General features: G+C 42.7%; 1 protein-coding gene across 2 annotated transcripts in view; it reads right to left on the bottom strand.

Annotated features, from left to right (window-relative positions):
- Positions 1-27,297, bottom strand: part of FLCN (folliculin) — a 168,066-nt gene that overhangs the window by 16,943 nt on the left and 123,826 nt on the right. For both annotated transcript variants that reach the window (XM_069210059.1, XM_069210060.1), the window contains exon 10: positions 17,108-17,239. In XM_069210059.1, coding sequence (XP_069066160.1) covers positions 17,108-17,239 — 132 coding nt within the window. The remainder of the gene's footprint in view (positions 1-17,107; positions 17,240-27,297) is intronic.

The following is a 27,297-nucleotide window of genomic DNA, read 5'->3' on the forward strand; positions in this document are numbered from 1 at the left end:
ACATACAGGCCTTTCTGGAACCCTTAACACCACCAAACTTTACCAGTGACGAAATACAGACACTAAGTCAGGACATCAAGTTGCCTGAAATTAGGTTTGCCATAAAGAGCTTAGCTAGGGGAAAACCCAGGGTACGGATGGCTTACCCATCAAATTTTATGCTACATATCTGGATGAGTTGGCTCCTAAACTCGTAAACCTATATAATGTGGCATGGGACCGGGAATACTTGCCTGAAACAACTCGGGAAGCATTGATAGTCCCTCTGCTGAAGCCCAGCAGAACAAAGCACGACAGTAAAGCATACTGACCTTTACCAATGCTTAATACTAATTATAAAATACACAGTCAAATTCTAGCTACAAAGCTTCTGTCTTTCATGGTCCACCCTGACCAAGCAGGATTCATACCGAAACGAAACATGGCCCAAGATATCAGGCGCCTCCTCACCCTACTTGAAGCTCACATTCAAAGAAACGAACGGTCCAGTTTGATTGGAACTACCTCCATGAGGTGATGGAACACTTGGGCTGGGCAACGGTTTTCTGGAATGGAAAAAACTACTTTATGCTGATCCTAGAGCAAGAGTACCAACCGGTTGCATGATTTCTGAAATGCATAGAGTGGAAAGGGGGACAAGACAAGGGTGTCCCCTCTCTTCCTTGCTGTTCGCACTAGTCACGGGACCCTTGGCCTGCCAGGCACAAACAGGTAACTGCTACCAAGGGCTAACACCCGGGGATACTTCCTACCATTAGCACTCTATGCAGATGATCTGCTGATGTTCCTCTGGAATAAGTCATCGGGCCTGAGAGGAGCCAGGATGCCCCTAGCGCGGTTTGGCTCCATATCGGGCCTGCAGGTTAATTGGCAGAAATCGCAATTATTCACAATGACAGTTGTCTGGGAGCCACCAGCGGACCTGGACTTCATCCCGTGGGAGCCTCGGTGCCTATCCTATCTAGGAGTAAAAGTCTAACACTCCTGGGCTGACCTTCAAGAGGGAAATCTAGGCCAAGCAATCAGAGCGCAGAAGACTAATCTAGACTTTTGGAGGACGATCCCATTGTCTGTGGCAGGAAGAGTACCATTACTTAAGATGGTGGCCCTCCAGAGGTTATTGTATTACTTCACAGTCCTTCCACTCTGGATTCCCACTACAATCTTTTGTGAATTAGACTCCCTGATAACTGCATTCCTGTGGGGCTTGGGACATCGCTGAGTAGCGCTTGCAACTCTGAAGCGACTGAGTGTGTGAGGTGGGCTGATGGTCCCTGCCTTTGAATTGTACTACTTGGCGGCACAGCTGCAGTGGTTTACTCAATGGATAGTGGACCTGACAACAAAGAATAAAGAAATAAGCTTGTTTGTCCCAGCTCTTCCTCAACTAACAGGCATCTTACTGAAAACTAACTACCCTGTTACCAGACACCTCAGAGTTTCAGGTTATACAAAAATGCTGGCATAGATGCCTTCAAACAACACATACTAGAATACACTGCTCCCCTTACATACCTATGACTATGCTTACATCTCTGCCTCACAATGGGGGCATAATGGACTGGATTGAAGCATGTGCGACAAGGATGGGAGACTTACATAGAGAACGGGGCTACTGCCCTTTGCTGAGTTCCAACAGGAGTTCAAACTCCCGCAGGAACACATTCTCCTACACTGAGTGGTCACATTGACAGTTCGGAAACACTGCCGCACCGGACAACTCGAACCACAATCTCATGCGGCTTGCCTATACGTAGTTTTACCAGCTGGCACTTTCAAGGCAGTAATTTGTCTGTGCAGGGCATGACGAACCGATATATTACAGCCCCTTGAGACTTTACGAGCTAGGTGGGAGAAGGACCTCAGAATCCAAATACCAGAGAGGGACTGGGAGATGATACTAGAGAGGACACCAAAAGTGTTCAGGAACGCCCGATTTAAATTAATAAATTTTTATATATTGCACAGCGCCTATTTCACCCTGGATGCCTTCGCAAACATTTGAATGTAGCTGAAACATGTCCAATATGTGGGGAAGAAACTGCTGAATTCCTGCATATGTTCTGGACCTGCCCAACTCTGACTGACTACTGGGAAGGCATGACCACCTTACTGGCCGATGTTACTCCTGCACTCGGGGCATTGTCTCCTACAGTGGTTCCCCCACACTCCTAAGAAAAGAGCGACAAGTATATTACAAGACCTGGAATACATATTAGCAAACAGAGAGATAGATAGAAACTGGAAAATGCCAGGGAGTCCCAAAACCCCTTGCTGGAAAAAGGAATTAGACAGATAGGCGGGCTACGAAGGTACGGAGCTGATCCAGGAGGCAAAAAAGGGCACGGGATCTCATGACCTAGCTAGGGCCTGGGAACAGCTGGTAGATTGCCTGAAGGACACTGCCCAACCATCACTGGAGAACACCCCCAAAGCCTCACCAATTGCCCCACAGCACTAAACTCAAGGCTGACCCTCACAAGTGACATGCCATAGGCACACCGCCTGCAGCCTCCACCGAAACATGTCCATGCACTTACATATTAAGATCGGCAGGGACCCAGACCACACCAATGTACTATGTTCGGCACATACCGATATTCATGGGGAGCATGGCATAGGGTGTGGGGGGAGGGAGGGGAGGGTGGATTTGGGGGAAATAGTGTATAGCAAAACAGATTGTTATGTAATCTGCTTACCGGATAGCTGTATAAAATTTGTTTAAAAAAATCTTTGTGATCAGTTGAGTAGTTCCCAGTCAACTGGCTAGTGCATGTATTTCTCTTAACTTGGCAATAACGGGGTGAAGGCTAGTCACAGGGGCCACTCAGGTCTAGAGGACAGTTACGTGTCACTTTCAGCAGTCCTGGGTCTGCCGTGTATTTGTTTTTTTTACCTTTAACACGAACCAGCCCACAAGAGTTTCTGATGCTGGGGATGCAGGGTCCTGTTTTGCGGAAGATTCTGAAGATAATGAAGACACAGAAGTGATGGAGTGAGTTTCCCTGGGGCCACCATGTTGACTAGCAACTTCAGGGGTGTTTTATGGCCTCAGGGCTCAATCTGACACGGTGCATTGGAGAGTCCAGTGCAAGTATAGTTGCCACTGGTCAACTGGTCTCACGATTACAGCAGGCCCACCGTTGCTTCTAGGTAAGCAGTTCATTTCTCTCTGGGTATCAGAGTGCACTTCAATGTCGGTTACGGGTCCCACGGTCTTAGGGACACCTCAGAAAGGTCAGGATTCGGTCACCCAGCTGGCACTTCAGCATCCAGCTGCGGGCAGGCATTCCTGGGCCCTTAAGAAGTGCAGGGTTCCATAGCTTTTTGTGGACCTGATGCTTAATAGAAGACTAGCCTATTAGCTCTCGAAGTGACTTCTTCCATCCTGGCACAAGTGTGTCTCTTTTTCCAAGAGTGGGCACAACAGGCAAAATCCTCTTTGTGGGTTCCTTGGGTGCAGCAGGTGGAGTTCAGTCTTTGGTGCATCCTCTCTTTGCCCAGTCCAGGGAGCAGTAGGGCAGTCCTTCTTCTGTCTTTCCAGTGCAGTGGTGATCTGAGGACTGTGGGTCTCTACTGTGGCACTTTTATGCTATCTTCTCCTTTATAGGAGGGGAAGTCTCACTAGCCAATGGAGCAATAGCCCCCACGAGGCAACCCGTACCACTTCACAGCACTTCATAGGGGTTTGGCCACCAAACAATCCCATGGTATCTTTCTATACCTGAATCCAATATGGCACAAGCATTCTTCCCCTGTAAGGAGTCCTGTGCACACCCCTGGAGTGTACCCAGCATAACTGGCCACTCCTCCTGTAAAACCTATTCTACAACGGGTTATCCCTCTCTGGAGATGTCAGCTGTCATCTGACATAAAGGAGCGGGCAAAGGTGTTATCACCATTTGCTTCACTGAGGCAGTAGCCTCTTTATAGCTGGGTCATCTGTGGCAACAGCCCCGTGGTCATCCTGCTGGAGGAGGTCAGACCTCCTCCACCAGTAATTCTCTCTGTTCCATGTTCCTGGGAGCACTTCACACTACCTAGCTGTTTGAGAAGTGGGGGCAACATGATGTTTTGGGTGTTAACTGCTGAGGATAGAAAGGAAAGGCTGCTGGAGGTCTGGCGAACAAAGTGTTGACTTTCTAAAGTCACCTTTCTATTAAAAGTTAACCTAAATCAAATATCAGCAAAGAGTCTTGTTTAATGTAACAATTAATCTGCTACCTTTGAATAATATCTTTGGTGGTACCAAACAGAAGTTAGCATTTAGCGTGGTGGCTAATGAAACTCAATGTCAGCTAATGGGATCACAATTAAATTTGACAGTCCACTAGTGACATTTAACTTACAAGCCCTGTTGTGACTAGAACTGGTTACCCCTGTTTTAGCTTTGTTTTACAGTTTATAATTTATTCATTTTAGTATGGCTGCTTTCAGCGATGATTTTACATAGTTTCATCAGCTTGCTTTTATCTAGGAAAACAAGGAACAACCTGCTTGTTTGGATAGCCTCTGCGCAACTTTCTGTCAAAGGCTAATCAACTCTGTACACAATATGGTGGTTGTGTTGCCCATTTAGGAGACAGCTTCTTCAACACCTGGTAACAGCATTGCATCTTAACTGCCTATTCAATATGGTATGGTTTATTACATAAACGGTGCATTGACCCAGAGGGGGTAGAGGGCATTCCACCCATGGCTGTACTGGGACGCATGCTGTACTACATACAGCTCGACTGGCACTGATCTACCAGCCTACTGAGAGGATTGCAATCTACATCACTAACTCCGAGACTGTTTCCATGTATGTTACTAGGTCTAACCTCTTAGATCGGGCCAGGCAGAAGGATACACCCACTATGCTCTCAGCATAAGCATTGAGTAGGTAGGAACATCTAGAGCATCTAGAACTATATACATCATGATTGGATTGTTTATCTTCTTTACCATGTTCATAATGCTTTGTTTCATCTGCCTAATTATTGCAGCTCACTCTCTAAATACCCAATTGCATTGTTTCAGTAAATGTATTGAAAACTTAACTTGCTCTTTTGTGTCTCGCCTTGGCATGCACGAGTAACAATATGAAAAGGGTTAAGATCTGATTCCACGGTATTCCTGTGGAGTCAGAGTGTCATGTTCATGTTGTCACAATCACCTTTTACCCAGGAAGGCTTGGGGTTTGGGTGAGGCACTGTGACCTAGCCAGGAGTTAGGCAGACAGTTACTAATGGTGTGGATGGATTCAGTCTCCCACACTCTGATGCTCTGCTGTCCTAGACATGCAGTCCTGTTATCTGAGTAGAAACGGCATAACATGGCACCACCAACGTATCAAGGTCAGGTACTTAATAGGTGCCCTATTCACCTTTATACGGAGACGTCCATGGTGTTAGGAAATATCCTCCTCAGCGGTATGGGTAGCAACTATATTTGTCTGGATGTTGTTCAAACCTGAACATTTAAAACAATACCCCACTTAGAGTTTCCTTCTCTGAATTTCATTTTGAAATGCAAATTCCGTAGTTAATCCAGTAAATTGTAGACATGCAGCAACACAATATTTATGTCAAAATGGGCTACCTAATGGGGGTGGAGATGTTACATTTGTGGTAGAGGCACACAATGCGTACAAAACTGAAACATTTTACTCATGGGTAAATCTTCCTGCAGTCAAATGCTAATACAAATACATTTCATACATACACAGTAGCAAACGCTCCGCAACTATATAGAGCATACAATTATTTAGAAATACCGCTGACATATAAGGAACATTAAAATTGGTTCCAAGGCGTCCTACCCCAGGTTTTTGAATATGTTAGATTGGGTCCCCTCAGTTATGACAGGGCCACATGGCCAGTTCTAGCTGCCTACACACACTATCCAGATATACAATACTTAGCAGCAGCCGATCTGCGTCCATTATACAATAATCTACTTAGATTATATGGATGCATAACACAATTTGTAATGCGAACACTGAACGCTACCCCAGCAAGGGCTGCTCCAGCTGTCCAACAACAATTGGCTACACCGGGTATTAACTCACTATTAATGCTATTATGGGTAAAGTACCCACCAAACGGGGGAAATTCAGTTTTGGATTGCACAAAAAACAAATGAGCGAGAAGCAGTGTTTCCCTAGACGGGACACCAAGGTAAATATAGAATTCTTCCAATGGGCTTGCCACTTGGGATGGTACAGTCTATCGATGATTGTGCTTCTTGACGCACAGTTTTTGCTGCAATATGTACCATAATGCACTCTACACCATTGCTTGTGGTTTTACCGGAAGTGTTAAAATAAATACAAAATTAATACAGGGCTGCCCCTGCCCTAGATTTGGGGATGAAATGAATAGGTAACTAGGTCACCGTGTTTGTTAGAACTCTCCCACAAAGGGAAGACATGATTTTACAGTCTGCTCAGTCCTTGTTCCAGAGCACATAAGGCAAGAGGATGCTGCAAACAGGCCTCTTGCACAAGCCCCGGCACTATAATGCAACCATGTGGGCTGGGATAGGGACCATCCTTATCATGTAATACGCATAAGGTCCAACCCGCAAGTGCAACCACTACACCCCATAAAAGATGAAGCAGAAGCTCAAGAGAGAGATTCTCTCACAACTAGAGTACCAGGGAGTACCTGAACCCTGCATATCTCCAATGAACAACCCTTTGTTCCCAGATCACTCCTATAGAATAATCTTAGATTATAGACATATAAACAGTCACACATGCACATTTGCAAAACAAAACTCACACAGTACAGTATAAATGAGCAATTTTATCATAAAAAAATAGAAAACAACCTTGGATATTTCCAACAGGTTTTTCTGCCAAAACACAGCACCTGAAAGCAGGGATCTAACCGCTTTTTCTGCACTCAGCTCCCAGCACCGATTGTGCTCACTTTGTCAAGGGTATAACAATAGTCCAGGGCTGTTCTCTCTGCCCGTGTAACATCAAAATTGCATGATATTGATCCAGAAGGCATTGTCCTATGTCGATGACATATCCCTTACAGATGTCATATTCAGTCAGGGTAAATCGCATTGTTTTGGGATTTGTGAACATGACTACAAAGTCAACTTTAAGAAAACAAAAACTCTAATTTTCTGTGTCCTATGTTTGGGATATGAGCTTTCAAATAATGGGAAGAGAATGGCACCACACTTCCTAGAGAAGTGTGCACAATTACAGCCACTAAACACCATCAAAAACTACAATCCTTGCTAGGATTCTTTTGTTTTGGCAGAATATACATACCATATTATACTAATGGAAGAATGTACATACCAGATTATACCACAATGCATAAAACCACTTTATGATTTAATCTGCCCAGATTTTTTAAACAAACATTGGATACCAGAACACACATAAATACTCAGATCATGACAGACTGACATGCTTGAAGAAAAACACCTACACACAAGTGAAAACAAAACAAATATGGTCATCCAGATAATTCAGGGTGCCATTTGCTTTATGTCACATTCAATGAAGGGGACAAACTGCCAATTTCATATAAATCACATTTATACTCCAATGCTGAAATGTGTTTTACATCCAATGAAAAAATGCTGACAGGGACAATCATTAGGGAAAGACCACTGGCTCAGGGAAAACGCATTATTGTCCTCACCAAAGATCCAACCTTAGAGGCGGTCATAAAGACTACCGTTCCAAATGCAAAAGCCTAACATAGTCGATGGATACAATGGGTCACTTTCCTTGACTGCCACTGATGTACACGAAGGGCCTGATTTAGGTCTCAGCAGAAGGGGAATACTCTGTCACAAACGTGACATAACCTGTCCGCCATATTACAATCCCATAATAACCTATGAGGATCGTAATTCGGCAGACAGGATATCACCACAAAGATCTATATCACGCCCTATGTATTGGACACTAGATTGCAAACTCAAGAGTTTCTCCAATATAAACTGGAGTACCCCATACCCACTAGAGTGAAACACGTAAGGGGACCCTGATTTGATAATGAGAGCATCCCAGGGAACAATACTCTAACACAACAAGTGAATCTCTCCTATGCTCAGCTCAACCTGCTGTAGGTACCAAACATCAATGCTCCGCAGCGTGCGCAGATGTTTACAGAGTGATGAGGGGAAGGAGAGTTCCACCCTCAACAAACCTTTATGCAGTCCTTTGGGGATTGCACTGCACAACTAGCTGAGCTAAAAGAATTAATTTTGGCTCTGGAACATACAAATCCTGAATTCCTGACACTAATCGTGTGTGATTCATACTACTGCCTCCAATCTTTCAATGAAAATATGCATCACTGGTGCCTCAATGGATTCAAAGACCCTTAAAAAAACTCTGCATAAAGTGCTTTGCGGAAAAGTGGCAGAACTGAAAAACAAATTGCCACGGGGCTCATGTAAGACATACACTGGGCCATCAACGTGTTGCAATACGTGGTGTAGGGAATTCACTTGCTGATGAAGCAGCCAAATCTAAAGTCATGACTGCAACTTCTGGTTTCCCTACGAGGGTGGATGAAGAAATACTGGCTGCCTTGAACACTTTGACTGACAGCACCCCTTTACCAAAAGCATATCCAGCAAAATATTCCTACCATTTAAGTGCTCAACACATTCCTTACGTAACTATTCGAGGGGTGGGTGATTGTGTGATCCCTAACTAAGACTATAGGCTAGAACTATTTCCAGCAGCGCATGAGGGTGATGCTTCTGCCCATGCTGGTGTGGCAGCTACAATGTCCCTGTTACAGAAACACTATTGGTAGCATGGTCTGTTCAAAAAGACAAAAGAGTATGTCCTTAGTAGTGACATCTGCCAGCAAATTAAAGGCTCCACTGTTAAGCACCTACAGCAGACACCCATCTTAGTGTCCAACGAGTCTATGCAGTGTGTGTACCTGGCCCACTGAGGACCCTTAAATTCTGATGGTGCATGCAAATACATTCTACTTGCTGTAGATTCTTGCTCCAGATTTCTTTGGTTGTGACCACAACAAATTGACCAACATTCGCACTGTTATTAAAGATTTGCAAGCCTATGTCAGGACATATGTGGTAGCTGCATTCCACTCAGGCCAGGACGCTGCATTTGCCTCCAAAGCATACAGGGATACCATGGGAACCCTGGGTGTAGCAGTGAATTTTTCTTCCCTTTATCATCCCGAGGAAAATTTGACAGTGGACAGAAGAACCCAGACTTAAAGCAATCCTTAATAGTTAGACTATTAGGTTCAGGTCGTAGTTGGATCCATCACCTTTATGGGGTCCAGGGAGCATTAAATAATCTGTCTACTAGATCTATGGGTGGTCGTACTCCATATGAAGTCCTGTTTTGCATCCGGATGTATGTCCCAGATCTTGATGGTCCTGGCACAGTGGCAGCAGAAACTCCTTTTGACATATGAACATCTCACTGTCTTACACGAATGCTAAGACTTCTGAGATGAGCATCCTACTTACTGCACATGCCGCTGCTGTGGGAATAAGGGATACACCAGCAGCTACAGGTTGAATTCCGAAAATTGGGATCTAGTCCGAGAAAAGCCTGCAGAGAGAAAATAATTTGTCCCATCATACCATGCATCAGTGACCGTCCTTGGAATTCAAGGTACCAGAACTGTCATCTTGTCACCGCTTGCTGGTTATAAAGAAAAACGCTTTATCTCCATTGATCAACTTAAATTACACCATGCGGCCTATCCTACGCAGTAGGCCTCGAGGGTTCCCGAGTAGTTCCCTAGCCCCTCTCCCTACCAAACAGGAAATACCTTTTCAAGCATTAATGCTGAAATTATTTCCCCTAGGCTGGGGAGGGCAGAGAATGAACTTTATTACTGCTAAAAGTACCAGAAATGCACCAGATGTAAGTCTACAGTCTTCAACTACTTCTCACCATTACCCACACAGATCTAGTAAGTCTTGTACAGTTTTTAATTATACACAATGGGAACCTTGTCCAACTTCACAAGTGGAGAGTTCTAAAACATTTTGAGATAAATTTAGATACCTTTTTGAGGCATGATGCTACTTAATCAGTATCTTATTACTTCAAATTCACTTCAACTTAAGCGAGGAAACACATGATGACAGGAACTAGACTAATTTATTCAAATTCATTTGTTTCCCAGCTAGCCATTAAGGGTTATTAATATTGTAGACACAATTGATTTAAGATTGGTTAGGGGAACAATAGATTGGCATGTACAGTGCACAGATACCTTATTTAAAGCATGCCTGATTCTACTACAGATTATTTTTCTTAATTACACTGATCAGCAGACAACTTGCCTAGGTTTAGCAAAAATTAAAAACATGAAAGTGCCCAAAATAACTTCCATTGCAAACCCTGACAGTTGGCATAGTCTGGTAAATTACACAGAATATCAGCTCAGTGGTATGGTCAGAAATTGTGCATTTAATTAAACACTTTCAGGTCCCAACGGGTGGTGATTGCGGCCAGTGGACACAAGTCCCTGTCATGCATGTTTTATAAACTCGACACAGAGTTTTAAAGCAAGCAGACTGGACCCTTGTTATATCCTGATAAAACATTCATGGATTGTCACTAAATACAGCCTAGAGAAGTTATGTCAGCAATGGTTGCAACATTCCTCTTTGACAGCTGGAAAAGAACACTTCTCTCAGCTCTCTGGTGACATGGATTGGCAAGATTTCTTGTTAGGTCCTAAAGCGCCATGCTCCGAAAGACCTACTTATTTAAGGCAATTAGATCTTTCAAATTTACAGGACGCATTAACCATTATTGATAATGGGATGAATACATTGTCCACTCGCATTTATGCACTAAACAGCATTGTGTTCTCATCAATTGATATTAGACAAAATGACATGCCATTTTTACAACATGGTCAGAGAATGCTTAGACCCATAATGCAGCTGGTTTGGATATTACAGGTTCTAAAGCTGAACCGCGAGCCCTGGAAGCATGTGAACTTGCAAGAGTTATTCTTTCCTTCAATTTAACACGCGAAGCAACAGATAATAGCAAAGAAGGATGCAACATATACAAAACTTAATACAGAAAAAGTTGCCTTTCACAGTGGCTGAGACTCCAATAGCAGTGTGGTTAGTACATGGAGTTTTCTCCTTGCCAATCTCCACATTTCAGTTCACATCGTGTTGGAAACATTTTCCTGTAGGCAGATTTGAAGCCTTGGGGGGAGAGTTTTTTTACATGAGATGTGGTAATTGCCTTTCGATTACAAATGACTGAGCAGGGGAAAAAAAAGAAAAGTCTCTCTCAGTGGTAGTGATCGTGAAACTTCTGTAAGGCACTCAATGATTTGTAAACAGGTGACACTGAAGGACATATGTTATGCATCAGTGGCTAATTTAACGAGTTCCGATCCCCTCCATTTGACCATTGTTTCAGTTACTTTCGAATGGAAGTCTCTTAATGTTGAGTGATCAAGGCTGCTGAGGGATGGGAGGAGATGTCCCCTAGGCAATTTCTGTTTCTCAAATAGTGATCTGCTGTTGTAACGTGTTATTCCCCCCCCCCCATGCATTAGATTAGGGTAGCACGTTTTTGGCCTTTCATTCCTACCTTTGATGTCAAATTCGACAAGCTGAGCAGACTAGAAGCCCTATTCTTGCAGCGCTTACATGTTCCCGTGAAATGTTCCAATTACAAGTGGCGAGGGCATTCGCCGAGATAAAGTCGTTTTTAAATACAAACTTTCCAAGGCACTTCGGTGAACCACATTTTTTATGTTTCAAATTAAGTGTTGTGCACTTTTTTAAAGTGATTGGGCCTGGTTTTGTCAGCACTTTTCAGAATGTCTTTGGAGTAATTCCATCCTTTATATACTCCCTGTGTTCAAGTGTTTTTGGAGGCATACCACTTGTATTGGTATTATTGGCGGTATTTCACTATGACTGTTTTTCTCTCCAATGGATGTCCCATTACAAAGCTGAATGGTGGTGGAAGTACCTCACATCAAGTTGTGTCGTGAACGCATGATACAGCACTTTGGAGTATCTTTGTTAGAGGAACTAAATGACAACTGTTGTTTTTTCGACCAGTATGGTTCTTCTGTGTGCAGCCTGTGTATTGCCATCTTTGGTGCCCTTTTGAGTGTGCAATGGATGTGTGTCTTAAACAGCAATTGATGTTATCTACAGACATGGATCTTGTGATATTTCCATTGAGTGTCCATTTCTGGAGTTGTCCTATGAGACTACGGGTGCTTCAAGATGAGTTTTATGAGACATCCTACATTTATATGGACACTACGACTCCAATTATGTTTTCATCTGGTTCAACAACTGCGGACATTGCGCAGGATGGTACTTACTCGACGGAGGCTGAGGCTCTGCATCGTATATGTCCTTCGATTTGGTGACTGAGGCTTTGATGCTTCTATTGTTTGCGGATGCGGGATCCTCCCTGGACTCCCTTTTCACTGATGTTTTGGATGACATCGTGGCTGTCTTCAATGACTTTTAAATTTGACCTTTGTTTTACACAAATTAATTTTTAATTGGCTCACTTTAGCTGTTTGCTCTGCTCGTAGGTGTGAGCATTGTATTGCCTTTAGGATTTTAGACATTTTATTGTTTATTGTTTTAGCGCGTTTGATGGATTAGTAGAATCTGTCTTTTTTAGCTGGCAAAGGGAGGGTGTTGTAAGGACGTCTACAACCAAGTTGGTTGCCCCTGTTTTAGCTTCGTTTTACAGTTCATATTTTATTCATTTTTAGTAAGGCTGCTTTTAGCAATGATTTTACATACTTTTATCAGTTTGCTTTTATTATAGGAAAACGCGGAACAAGCTGCTTGTTTAGTTAGCCTCTGCACAACATATCAACAGTACTTTCTGGCCAAGGCTAATGAACTCTGTAAATGATATGCTGGTTGTGCAGCCCACTTAGGAGACAGCTTCTAAGACCTAGACACAGCATTGCATCAGAATGGCACATTCAATACAGAATGGTTTATTATATAAACGGTGCACTGACCCAAAGGGGGCAGAGGGCATTCCGGCCACTACTATGCAGGGACACATGCTTTGAGACATACAGCTCGGCTGGCTCTGATCCGTCCATCACTTGTTCTTTTTGCATTTGTTGTCCCAACTGGGGAGGGTATGCCCAGATGTGGGTCCTTTTCTCCCGATGCCACTGGAGTCAAGCTAGCTTGGCTGATGAAGGGTGATACCCTTAAACCAGTCCTAGGATGCTTGTTTCCAGTCCAGGGAGGACCTGGCTTGGCAGTTCGGGCTGGACTGTTCCCATGGGAAACAGGGTCAAGAATGATTTGCATATAGCTGGGTCCAAACTGGAATGGCATGGGTGGCAAAAAAAGGATGGATTTAGGCCCAGATCTCTGTCCTGTGGGTGAATGTTTTACATTGTTCCACATTCCGTCCATCACTTGTTCTTTTTACATTTGTTGCCCCAAGTGGGAAGGGTATGCCCAGACGTGGGTCCCTTGCTCCCCATGCCACTGGAGTCAAGCTAGCCTGGCTGATGAAGGGTGATACCCTGAAACCGGTCCCAGGATGCGGATTTCCAGTCCAGGGAGGACCTGGCTTGGCAGTTCGGGCTGGACTGTTCCCTTGGGGAACAGGGTCAAGACTGATTTGCATATAGCTGGGTCCAAACTGGAATGGCACGGGTAGCAAAGCAAAACAAAGGATTTAGGCCCAGATCTCTGTTCTGGGGGTGAATGTTTGACATTGTTCAGCATTCCATTTATCACTTGTTCTTTTTGCATCTGATCTACCACCCTCCTGAGGGGATTGCCATCTACATCAACGACGGGCATACCCGCTATGCTCTCAGCATAGACACAGGGTAGGTAGGAACATCTATAACTATGTATATCATGGTTGGATGGTTTATCTTCTTTAACATGATCGTAATGCTGATCATCTTGCTTTGTTTCATCTGCCTAATTATTGCAGCTCACTCTCTGTATGCCAGATTGCAATTGTTTCAATAAATGTACTGAAACCTTCTCTCGCTTCTGTGTCTCTGCTTTGCATACATGAATAACAATACGAAAATGGTAAGATCTGTTTCCACAGCTTCCCTGCGGAGTCAGAGTATTATGATCACCTTTTACCACAGTAGGTTTGGTTGAGGCAGTGTGAGCTAGCCAGGAGTTAGGCTGACAGTTACTAATGGTGTGGATGGACCGCTCTGCCGTCCTTAACTATTATCTGAGTAGGAACCGCATAACAGCCCTGGGTACCTTTTGAACAATGTACTAGGGACTTATATGTAATTTAAACAAACCAATCAGGTATTTGCCAATTGTACACATACTTTGGGGGGTCAAAGCACATGCACTGGAGCCTGGATGGTAGGGACCAATGCACTTGAAGTTGAGAAATCAGCAGCATCAATCCAAAGACTTAGGGGCAGGGTGATCATGAAAACAGAGGCTGTTTCCTGCAACCATCAACACTGTGAGAGACTACTGTTTAGGTTCTAGACGTAAGGCTACCGTATCTGGATTAAAAGGGTCTGTACTTCTTCAGTAGTCTCGGGTTCACCATCTTCGTTGTGACAGGGAAGAGAAATTTCTGAAAAGTCAGTGACCAAAGACAAGACGGGCCTTGAAGCAGATAGTCTGCAACATCTCCATAATGACTGAGACTGTGGACTGAGGCCCTCAGCCTGTGTAGTGAGTTTTGCTGCTTCCCTTAAAAGCACAAGACGGAGAATGGAGATATTCTCCATTATCTTGATGGTGAACAGGCGGAAGATATGGGAGTGTAGACATGCAAAAGAAGTGGGGAAAATAATGTTTAGAAGGAGGAATTGATGGAAATCTCCTCTAATGCCTTCTAGGAGAGGCTGCCTGAGGAGAGATGGCACAATTCAGGGCTGCAGCTGGGGGATGATGGATGTGGTAGGACCAGAGCCCACTTCTTGATGGCTGAAATAGAAGTGCTCCTAGGAATCACTGTTGGTCTAGGCGAAAGATCCAAGGGTGCAATTGGCAGAGGATCTTCTGTTGGAATTACCTATGTAAGTGGAGCTCCTGGTAACAATGACATCCACAGTAAGCCAGAGAAAGAAAAGTGTCCTGAAGAAGAGTTGGAAATAAAAGGAAGACACAGTTGACTGCCTCAATAGTCGATTTTTTTGATTTGATGTGCCTCAATGTTGATCTTAAGATGGTCTGTGAGGAGTGCCTCAACTCAATGTTTTGACACTGTGAAGCTTGATTTTGAGCAGACAAACAGCGAGAGCTGTGGCATCTTTGGCAACTGCTCTGATGTTGGGTAAATTGGAACCTTGGTGGAACACTTTTTCAGTGTATGGTTTCCCCTCAGTCTCGACGTCCTACCTGCAGCTGAGCTGGTTTTTGGTGATGTGCATTCATGCTTTAATGTTGAGACATATTGATCTGTGATCTCAGGAGAGTTGGGAGGGTCCACAGTGATGACGATGGTTATGCCACTTCTCCGGAGAGCCCCCTCACTGGGATTCCTTTTTTGGAGAACATCTGGAGGCAGTCTCAGGCCGACCTGTAGTATTTCTGTTACTCTTCCTCTACCCCCAAGATCATCTAGATTATCTCTCAAGCAAATCCCTCTGCTGTCTTTTAATGCTCTTTTTAACATTTTCTGACACAATACACATCATTTGACCAAGTAGGAGGACGGTAAGCAGACAACACAAAGTTTGGGTCAGAGACTTTGTTTCCACACGAGTGACACTTGAAAAAAATGAAAGCATTTGAGGTGAAAAATCACATCAAAGATGACAAAATAATGAAGGGAAATCTTTAAGACATTGAATGAAGCAAGTTTAAACTCAGACCAGAGGAGACTAACCTCAAAATAAAAGTGGGAAAACACACAAACGCTTTCAGAGATCCACTCTGCAAAAAAGTGGGAATAAACAGTGTGAGGCCAACTGCCAGTACAGTGCATGCTTGGAGATATAATCTGGCAGGTCTCTTTTTCTTCAGGGTTCTCTCTGCCAATCAGGGTTTGGCAAGGTCAAATCTTTAGCATAGTTTTGATATATGCTGCAATGTTGCCTCTTGTACTGTATAAAAGTGGTAATTTAACAAAATAAGAGTGATGTTCCTAAAGGGAGGAAGGAGTGGAAAATCAAAGGAGGCTGTCAGTCAGAGGGGAGATCAATAAAGCAGATCTGATGGATGAGAAGTAAGGGTCCTCTCTCACCCAAATGGGTGTCATGCATTATCATTGGGCTGCTCCTCGGCAGGCTGGCATTGCAGTGCCGACGGGCCCCTTGTGGTTAGTTCTTTGCTGAAGAGCTTCAGGGAGAAATTGCCGAACTGATGAACACAAGTGAGGGAATGTCTAGGGGTAATGCTCTGTAATTTAGAGTGACAGTCCCCTTGACATGATTAAAATCATGTAGTGGTCGCGCCAGGAGACAAGAATCCTCACACTTCACAAAAGGTGAATAAGGGTCAACATGTTTCTTGCCTTATGTGTCCCAACCAGATGTTAGGTAATTAGTGAGGACCAAGTATGACACCGAAACTACACCTGATTGGAAAGCAAGTTACCTGTGACCATTAATACCTATACTAATTGTGTAGTGGCAACTATACCTCTTGTGGTACAGAAGGCAGAGGAAATCCGACCCCACTTCAGTTGTGTTTGGGCCTCTTAGTGTTAGTCAGTGGACCGCGCTATGCTGCCAGAGAATAAGGTCCGTCGCGGTGCACTACCCGTGACCTCCAGGACGGCTAATTGGACCTGGATAGAACAGGTGGTCAGGTACTCGTGGGGGGGTGGCAGGGCGGGGTAGGTAGAAGAAGTACTTTCACCTTTTCTATAAATGTTCCAATCAGTTGCTTATAGCCAGTAAGGGTGACCTTCAAAAGGGTTGGGACCAGTTTCTGGGTAGATTACCCAGCTCTATTTGAGAAGGAGTACTCAGTACAGCACAATTCGCAAGTCCATACACTCACCCTATGACTCCGTCACATTTATGAAATCCAGTATCTCCACTTGAATAGGGGTATTTTTTACTGTGTGTGCAAGTATAACCATTGCTGAAAGGTCAAAATCTGACACCCTTGCAAAATTCAGGATGTTGTAGAAATAAAATGGTTTCACATGGCTTCTCACCTCGGTCAGTTGCCACAGGGCTGCCACTATTGACCACAAATTCGTACTTGCTGAGGGGCTCATCATCCACGAACAACACAGGATACAGGTTGGAGCAGGTGGCCCCACGGACATCAACAATAACCGCAAATTCTACAGTAACACAAAATAAAATAAGATTAAGACTCTTCCAACAGCTTTCCATGTAACTAATAATATATGAAATTATTAGTATCCTGAGGCTAAGGCTAAAAAGTGGTAATAAAACTTGAACATCAACACTGACATCAAATAAAGGGCTTCAGTTCTGGCTACGGCAATCTTGTTATTATTATTGTTTTTTTGTTACAAAGATATGCAGTAGACATTAAAAATGCAATAGTACAACAAAGTAAAAATGTTGTAACTTTAAAGGTACAGGCATAAGCTTGAAAAAAAGTTCTAAAAATGAGCATTTACAAAAAGGGAAAAAACATAAAAGGAAAGTAGGTGTTAAAGTAGACATTGACATACAGCCTTGGTAAGAAGTGAACTAGTTTATTGTTGTTCACTTCGTGCCAGCATGAGGATGACGGAAAAGAGCTGTCTCAGAGCCAGCCCTACAAATAGAAGTGGGCCAAAAGACAAGTCTAAAAATGAAGAGCAGGATTGTCAGACTGTAATTCTTTGTTTTCCTACATGAAATAGTGTAAGTTTGTGCAAGGACGAGCTTGCATTTAATATTTTATCAGACCCTCTCTCTTCCAGTATTACATTTGCTTTCTTCATGGAGTCACAGAAAAAAAAAACGAACTACTGTGAATGCAGCTAAAGTCTGTTAGGCATTTTCAATGAAGTTCCAGTTTACGTTATGCTGAAAGTCTTCAAAAAGTGGAACAACCGAATGCAGAAGTCCACCGGCCCTCACCAAAATATATGAATGTGATGAAGAATACCTGAAAAAACTAGCTTCCATAATTGATAAAATATGACCAAAAAATTAAAACTTTTTCAGATCTTTTCCCGAACATTTCAAATCATAAACATCTCGCTGTCATATACAGAAATAAATGGAAGATGTGGAAGGTCGTCTTTGTCTCTGAACAATCCAATTAAAGGTGTGTGCATGTTACTAGCGTGTTTTGTGCATTTGTGTGAAATGGTGTAACCGATGCACTTCTGAAACGAGCTTTTACAAATTCAGTATTGTCACACTTGTCCAAACTACTCGCCAACTACCGGCATCAGCAGAATCGCTTTCATCTATATCTCCCTAAAGCGCTGAGTCTATCCTGTCACTGAAAGATCGACTTGTAGGAGGCAAGGTTGGTGGTTCACTTCCTCCACACTGGAAGTCTGACCTGGTCACCAGCCACCCATTGCCTGCCACAGTGAAGGTGTAAATGTAAAAATGTAAATTAGCACTTGTATAGCGCCCTACTCACCCGTTAGGGTCTCAAGGCGCTGTACTCATACCGCTATGGAACCCCTCCTGGCTTTTCCCTGTGAGGCGCCCACTCCTGAGCACCCCCAGGGTGAAGCCAGGCATCCAAGCGCTGTCAATGAGGAGAGCGAAGACCCGCAGCAGTGGCAGAACTAACTGTTGGACGAGATGGCGATGCCACAGTGAGTTGCCCATGCACGCTGCCAGATAGGTGAATGAAATGAGATTTGCACATGGAACAAATACCCAAGGAGGTCTCACAGCTCTCTGGCGGATTACTAATTTTGGAATAACCGGGTATAGTTTTTTATTTTTAACAGCGATTGATTAGATATGTTTATAATTTGTCTTGCAACCTTGTTCCAGGCTCTTGCGGAGGCAGCTCTGGGTCAGTGGTGTAACAAAGGCCCCTGCAGGTTCCACAGTGAGGGGGGGCCTGAGCTCCAGGGGGGCCCTCAGCCCAATACCCTGGCCTGCAAGCTCCTGAGGGATTTTGGAAGGGGGCCCCTCCATGTACTTTGTAGGGTGGCCCCCTCAAGTTTCGCTACGCCACTGATTAGGGTACTGAACATGGAAATGGATGGGAGAGCAGAATGAACGAGATCTTGATACCAGGAAAATCTTTGTTTCAATTACAAAGCACCCCTTGTTGTTCAAGGCTTAGCGAGCAATACACAAGTCATTCCATATATAATGTATTCTATAATGGAAGCCAGTGTAGAGTCTGTAGATGACCGTGAACAGATAAATGGGAAGGGATAATAACAAGCCGCCTCACTGCCGCATTTTGCACAATCTGGAGACGTTTTACAAAAAAGTATGAGAGTGCAAGTACACAGAGAATTCCAATAGTCTAGCCATGAGGGCCTGAACAATAGTTTGGGGGTAAGCAAGTGAAAGAATTGAAAAGATTTTGTAAAGAAACCATGAAACGTGAAAGAATGTTGCCATGACCATGGCAATTTCGGCCAAAAAGGAGAGCTTTTGAGTGAATGATGCCCCTATTTCTAGCGGTAGTTACGGGGGTGGGAATGGGCCCTAGTACTGCTAGCCAACAACTGGGATACCAGAATAAAGAGGGCTTGCCAAACATCAAGACCTCTGCATTGTACCCATCCAATTTAAGACACTTTTTTGCATTCTAGCCAGAGACGTTATACATGGAGTGGGATGGGGTGGATATACTATTTAGAAGCAAAATATTTTATAATGGAGATGATTATCTGTGTATTATCTGCATAAGAGAACATACGGAAACCAAAGAACCTGACATTGCCAATGGTGAGGAGCAAGTGTCCAGTAGCTTGGGGCTTGTGGAAGAACCCAGACACACTCCATTCTGTATAGAAAAATCTTGAGACTGAAAGGGGAGGAACAAGTGACAGTCTGTCTACTGTCACTCAGAAAAGACTGAACCCATTGCAGCGCCATTTTACCAACAGCAAAGACGGTTAGATATGATGGAAGCACTGTATGGCTCTAAGTGTTACACTCCACAGAAGAACATGAAAAATGAGGGCAACTGATCATCCATGAACCATCACTTACAGCTGTGAGTACAGTATTAAAAGTTGGCCTACAGCTAGACTGCGATATATCTTCTCATTGTTAGGTTCAAGATTTGATATGCAGAGAGCTGGACATTTACGGCTTTGTCAAGAATTTGGATGGCAAAAGTAAGAAATTAATAAAGAGAATGGTCTATAGTTAGTAAGGTCATAGGTATGTAGTGGATTTATTAAAGATACGAACTACCATATCATTTTTCCATTAAAATCATATTATTGTAGAGTTCATTTATTGATTATATAAAGCAGGACGGCTAAGGTGAAGCGGTGTCAATGCTAACTGAAGAATGTGTGGGATACAGGGGTCAAGCAATGAACCAGACACGGTTTCTCATAGGACATTTCTGCCCGGCCTTCAGATAGCAAGACAAACTCATACAAAGATGTCACAGATTTATAGATGTCTGGTTTATCTGAAATGGAACATGTGTTTGACGTCGGGGTAAGCAAGTTTGAATAGATTTTCTCTTTAAAAAATTAGGCTAATTCATAACAGTGTCTGAGAGGGGTGGTGGTATTATTGACAGTTTCCCATGAGGTTCCATGTAGGATTTTCCGCTATTTTAGATGCTTAGTAAGATGCTTTCGCTTCTTTACTCCCTTTACTTTTAATTCCCTAACGTTGGGTCCTATATTCAAGTTTGGAGCAAAGGTCTTAGAGCCTGATTGAGAACTTGGTGGAGGAGTTACTCCATCACAACAGTGACGGATGTCTCATCTGCCAAAATATACATCCCATTATATCCTATGGGATTTATATTTTGGCATACTGGATATCTGTCACCATTGTGACAGAGTATCTCATCTGCCAAGATCTCTGTCAGGCCCTTAGTCACTGCTCTCTTTTGCTCCAGATGCTTGCAGTGTTGTTTGGCTGATGGAAGAGTATGAACATCAAGGGGCAGTGAGACTCAACATTTTAAGCTGATTGTGCTGCTTGGGAACAATGTTATCCATGGCAATAGATGTATGATGAGGTACTGCAAAGTCACCTCTGGATTTATTGCCACAGTCTCTACGTGCAATTATATAGTTGTGAAGAATAGGGTCTGCAATATCAGGGCTAGGTAACTGTTAGCCATATAAAAAAACTTAACTTATAATATAACAAATTAAAACATTTAAATATTGTTTTTACGAAAAGACCTCACATGGATCAAGTATCCGGACCCTGAGGTAGGGGGACATTTATGTCTGAAATTCCAGGTTGTTGAGAGGGTGCAGATTGTGACAGAGCAGCTGGTGGGGGAGTGCTCAAGGTCTACAATATGCAGGATGCATGTATTGCCCAAACCAGTACCAGATGAACATAAATCTAAATGGGTGCATTAGGTGTGCACTTGACCGACCTGAAAACTAGTCTGTGAAGAAGTCCAGAGTATAAACAGTGTGATGTGTAGAATTTGTGGCGCGATGAGGGCAGTGTGCCCAGATGGGCTTGCCGTTGGCATTTCTTTAGTGCACCAGGGGCAAAGATGCACTCTTGTGTAGATAAAGCCACCTGTGAGGGGCGTGGCTTAGAATCAAACACAACTACACCTAAAAAGTAAAAGGGGTGGAATAAATAAAAAGATAACTAGAGTCAGGCTGCTCTCACTGAGAAAGTTCCTCTTGTAGTGAAGTGTACTGGGAAGCCAAAAACAAATAATGTAAAAATGAGAACATTAAACCCATAAAAGAAATAAAACCTGTTGAGCACTACACTGAGATGGTGATCAAGTTACAAAAATTGAGTTAGACACCTCTATGAGAGCTACAGTTACACAACGCAACTAAAGGTAGGGCGTAAAATTGCCACTGAAAGTTTGCACATTTGAGTAACAGTTTAAGTTCCACCAAGAGTCGATCCTCTAATCCAGTAAAGACTAGCTCTAACACGCTCTCGTCATGTAGATAAAGCCAGCCATGCATATAGGGTGTGACTTGGCGTGGGACATGATCACATCTAAAATGTAAAGTGCGGAGAATAAATAAAAGGATAACTGGAGCCCAGCTGCTCCTTCCTCACTGAGAAGGCCCCCTTTCTAACAGGGTGTACTGCAAAACTAAGAAAATGCTAAAGAAAAAGGTAGTAAAGTAAACCTGTAAAAGAAATAAAAGCCTAGGTGGATGGGGTGAACAGGGGACTTTGTTTTAAAAGTAGGCACCTGTAGGGAATTGTATACTGTGGCAGAGGGATTCTTCTTTTCTCCACCCCATGCTACGAACTGCAAGACAAATGGAAGAGCCCTTTTCCCTTTCTCTGCATGGTAACGATCCTTCATTTACAGTTAATATTGCAAAGCAAATCTTTTTAACATGGGGTGTGTATTTAGCTCAGCAGTTTAGAGGGACCCCACTGCAGGTCAGTTGTGACAATACTAGCCCGGAGGACCACAAAGGAGGAACATTATTTATATTGTGCAGTCAGTTCTGCAAAATGGCAAATATAAACTACAATAACAAAAATACCTTTCTAAGGACATTTGAAAGAAATATTACTTACCCTGTTATTTGATTGTTAATGTCAGTGTTAATGTAGGATGTTGTTAAAGTTGCTGTTTGTAGCATGTGTTACTGTAAAGCAGTATCTCCAATAACAGTAGCTAGACAGTGTGTGACATAGATGTTTGAAACAAGAATTTTACAACTGTTTGGCCAACTAACGTATCTCTTTGCGAGTTTGAATGTTCACACAATACTTTTTGGTAAATATGTATGGTATTGAGCAGATATCATTTGTTTGCCATGGAAATGTCCCTTAACAAGGCCATAGGAGTGTCCTTCTTTTCAGTGGCTTAGCATTAGCATATTTGTTTTTATACATCTAACAATCCATCTTACAATATCACTCATAGAGATAGGATTGGCGGTATGATGTTTTGCAAATGTAACAAAGAGTTCCTTTCTCTTATGCACAGATTTAGTTCTGTCAATGAAGTAAATAAGTGCTCTCGACTTCAGAGGGCAGACACTGCTTATGGGTGTGGGAAGAAGATAGGCAATTTCAACTGTCTGGTTTACATGAAATGGAGACAAAACCTTTGCAAAAAATGTTGGGTTTGTTCTTAAAAACGTTCAAGCACTATATACCCGAATAAAGGCTTCCTCTGCAATTAGTGCTTGCATTTCCCCGATTATCCTAAGAGGGGTCATAACAACAAGAAAGATACCTTCCAGTGGCTCAAAAAAAGGACGCAGTCTTTACAGAGCTATGTTCAAATTCCAAGATGGGCACTGGAGGAGTTCTTGAAGGAATTGCCATTTTAAGGCCCAAAATGAGGGCCTTGAAAACAGGTATTTTAAAGAGAAATAAACATTTTCTATTAGAATGAAGGCAGATACTGTAGCTAAACATTAGTGAATGTAGGTGTATGCTAACCACACTTTTTCTGATGTAAAAAATACTAGATAATGTTCTGAACAGATGCTTTAAAGAGGCACTAACATTCAATATAACTAACAGACTCACCTGTCCACCACTCAAATTAACTTATATTTCCCTTTCCTAACCCACCACTAATCCTTTTGGGTTCTGGAGTAGTGTGCTACTCGTCAAAAAGCGTTTTGACGCATCATCAAGGGTAGTCAGCACTATATAAATACAATTACTATTAATGGTCAAGTACCGGACTGACCTCGGTGATTAAAAAGATGCCCTACTTCTCAACCACATGGGGATAAAATTGTGGTGCTACATTACCCTCTATACAATTGCATGGTAGTCAGTGATGTCATCTGTTGGGGAGCCCTAAAAAGAGGTCTCTAGGTCAGAATCATTTGAGGTTAGCATGGTAATCCTCCCAAGGAACATCCCCATCTCAAGATAACATGGGAAATATTTGTCCATCCATATGAACAAGTACCTTATTAACACAACAACATAAATGAAGGTGCCCTTCCCTCCTGATCTAGTTCTGTGTATGCATGAAATGTATACTAAGAATCCCAATCTATACACTCTCATATAAATGGGAGTGTTACTTGCTTTTCCCCTGTCTAACTGCACCATGTATGCCTAGCTTTTGACCTTACAAGAACATTTAGGTGGGAAATGTATTCTAAATGTTAACCAACACCTTTATGGATTTTCTGAACATTTTCATTGGGCAACATCTGCCATTCCCCTATTCCTAACTCACCCAAGCGGATTTTCTACTTCATAAAAACTCATGTGCGGAAATAAATGAAAAAATAAATCTACAGCTCCTGAGGCTGTGAATCAGATCTGTAATTCCCAGTGGCAGATGCAACTTTTTGTACATCCAAGTATTACCAAGATGTGCAATGTTTTGGAGGATCAGAGCTTAAAATTGAAATATCTGGGACTCATGCGGACTTCTATGAGTAAATCAGAAAAGATAACCCTATTAAGCTGCAAAACAGGATATCCTACCGTCTTTACAAGCAATTCTGAGTTTTGATGGAAACCTTCGGGTGGGTCAGTTGAGCCACTCCAGAAAGTTTACTTTGAGACAGCAGCAGAGTTGTCACTGAATAGTGTTCAATCTTAGGCTGCTTATAAAACCAAAAGCCAGGAAACGGGAGAACAAAAAAAAAAAAGCAGCCAGCACAGGTCTCATTAGACAAACCTTATTTTAAGGCTACACATTTAAAATTGGGGTAATGGGGCTTGAAATCCAGTGGATAGTTACTTTTGTTTGGATTCACAATAGGATTGCTTTGTCATAACACTGGTGAACACAAAAAACAAAATCAACAGTTTGGTCATGATAGTCTAATGGACTACTAGCTTATGACAAGATTAGCAGTGATGATACAAAATAGAAATGTTTAATAATTAAAAACGACTCTATACACAATTCCTGGGCTTCTTCTCCTGGTAACAATGTGGAGTTTCTGCAATGTGTGAACAGCAACAGTGGTGTTCTTACTTTTGAACAGGAGTAAAGCCCTAATACTTATCTCACTGAATATCAAGGGTTGACAACAGTTAACTGGTACTGAAAAAGTGTGTCTGTTAAGTGGGTTTGAGCTTCCTATTGGGAACTGTTATGCAGTTGAGAAGAGACATAAGAAGATTACCTTGTGCGTTATTCTGCAGTTTCAGTTCATGACCAACTGTATGTGAAAGGATAAACTCTCCTTGTTTTTGTTCATTTAGTTTTGTTTTCCATTAACACGTGGTTTCAGGGAACACTAGAATAACCTACATTACTGAAATCCTACATTATGTAGGAGTGTATAATTGCAATTATTTAATTTTTGTTTTTAGGATTTGTCACGGAACGTGTAGATTTTAGTCACAGAAACTATAAAATCTGTAAACATTTCATGTATTTTGACTCGTTTTATAGCACACAGACCCATATATGTCATTGAGCAAGTCATTTCAAAGACACTTTGAAGTAACTGTGCACTGACGGTGATGCAACACTTACAGATCTTTCCAGTGGGCCGGATGTATCAATCTGGTGCAGTGGTAAGGGGATAATCTGAAAGCAGTTACATAAAGTCTACCTCATTACTATTCACAAGCTAGGTTGTATTCTGCTGATGCTTGCAAATGGATGTGAATACAGCGACTGTGGGCTACACAGGGCAGCGACATTTGTTACCGCGTTCATATTCACAATTTGCTGGTATAGCCACTCAATCCCTACGGCGATAGAGGTTGAGATATAAAACAAGCATTTGCAATGCAATGGGTCTCGCATTTGCTCATGTTAGAGCTATTAGTGTTGTAAACTCCTAACTGAACTTGACTTGCCACATAAACTGAAAATGAAAAGTAAAACAGGTTCACATAAGCGAGCTGAAGGCCACCATGAGCGTGAAGGAGTCACACAAAAAGGAAGGAAGTTTGCAAAAGGGCAATTATCCATGTAACTGGCAAAAGTGCAATTATCCATGTAACCGTCAAAAGTGCAATTATCCATGTAACAGGGTTAATGTCATGCAAAGCGCTCAACTACTTCCCAGTGGGATTGCGCTGCATAGCAAATAAAAAGAAAAAGTAGTCCACAAGCCATTCAGAAAACCCAGAGCCTCGTATGTTTTCAGTAGTTGGCCATTGCGCTTGAGGAGGCCTAAACACTAGAAAAGGTATGACATATACATGCCTTTCACTAATGAAATCAAGCGGATTTTAAAAGGCAAGCCCACGAACCAACCAAAGTGATGGGCGTGATATGGGTGTGGTGAAAGGCCCACAGAGAGATTACAACAGGGGCCAGAGCGCTTCAGCACTCAACCCTAAAAACAGTGTAAAAGAGATAGTGAGTGGAGTTGGAATAGCCCGTGGACAGCTGACTGCCTTCCCATCCCTCTTCATTGTTCACATCCCACCCACTGATGCTCACAGCTGCCACCCCACAGCAGTTGTCTTGGACAGCTCGGACTTAAATGTTTACTGACTGACAACAGCAATCAGTCATTTATACATTTTCTATTTGCAGGGGGAGAGGACACGTTCTTGTGCCTCTTTCTTTTTGCAAGGAATCACAATGTTGCTACTGTGAGTGGCAAAGACATTTGTGATTCCCAATGCCATTGATACATTGTATTTTTCGTTTCACCCTTGCAAACCTGCCACATTGCAAAGGAAATCCCATACAAGGTAAACAAAAAAAGTATCATCCATAAGGCCCAAAATATGGAATTTAGAGAAGTAACATTGACTGTTTGATTCTGTCTGTGTACCTAAGTGTTTGTTGTTATACGAGCAGGGAGAAAACATGGTGCTGGAAAGCTCTCACAAGAGCAATCCTGCTGGGTCAGGTTGGTATCATAACTGATGACTGAGTCAGGGCTTGCACCATGCAAGAGGTCGTTTCTAAGGTGTCTAAATTCTGGAAAAGCTCCTTTGCCAATGACTAAAGATTAGTTACCGCATGGAAGAGAAATATTATGTGCCAGGATTCAATCTCCAAAAGTAATTTTGCAACCAATGTGTAATCGGTATTGACAACAACCTGGGCATTAGAACAGCCTCTTTGCACAGAAGAAAAATCCATGCTAGATGCTCACAAAAAACAGCATCTTGACAGAACCGGTCCCAACAAAAACAAGGCTTTAGTCTTCAGAAAGTAGACTCTTATCCCTTACCACATCGATACACAGCAAAGTAATTGGATATTTGGCATTTCCTAGGATTGAAGGCAATTATCTCTATCTATTTAATGATCAGCCTACTGACTCTGTTCAATGGCCCATTATTTAGATGAAGATCTATGCTCCCTTAGGTAGCATCCATTATTTTTTTATTGAAGTGAGATGAG

Source organism: Pleurodeles waltl, chromosome 10, assembly GCF_031143425.1.
Source record: "Pleurodeles waltl isolate 20211129_DDA chromosome 10, aPleWal1.hap1.20221129, whole genome shotgun sequence".
Lineage (NCBI taxonomy): Eukaryota > Metazoa > Chordata > Amphibia > Caudata > Salamandridae > Pleurodeles > Pleurodeles waltl.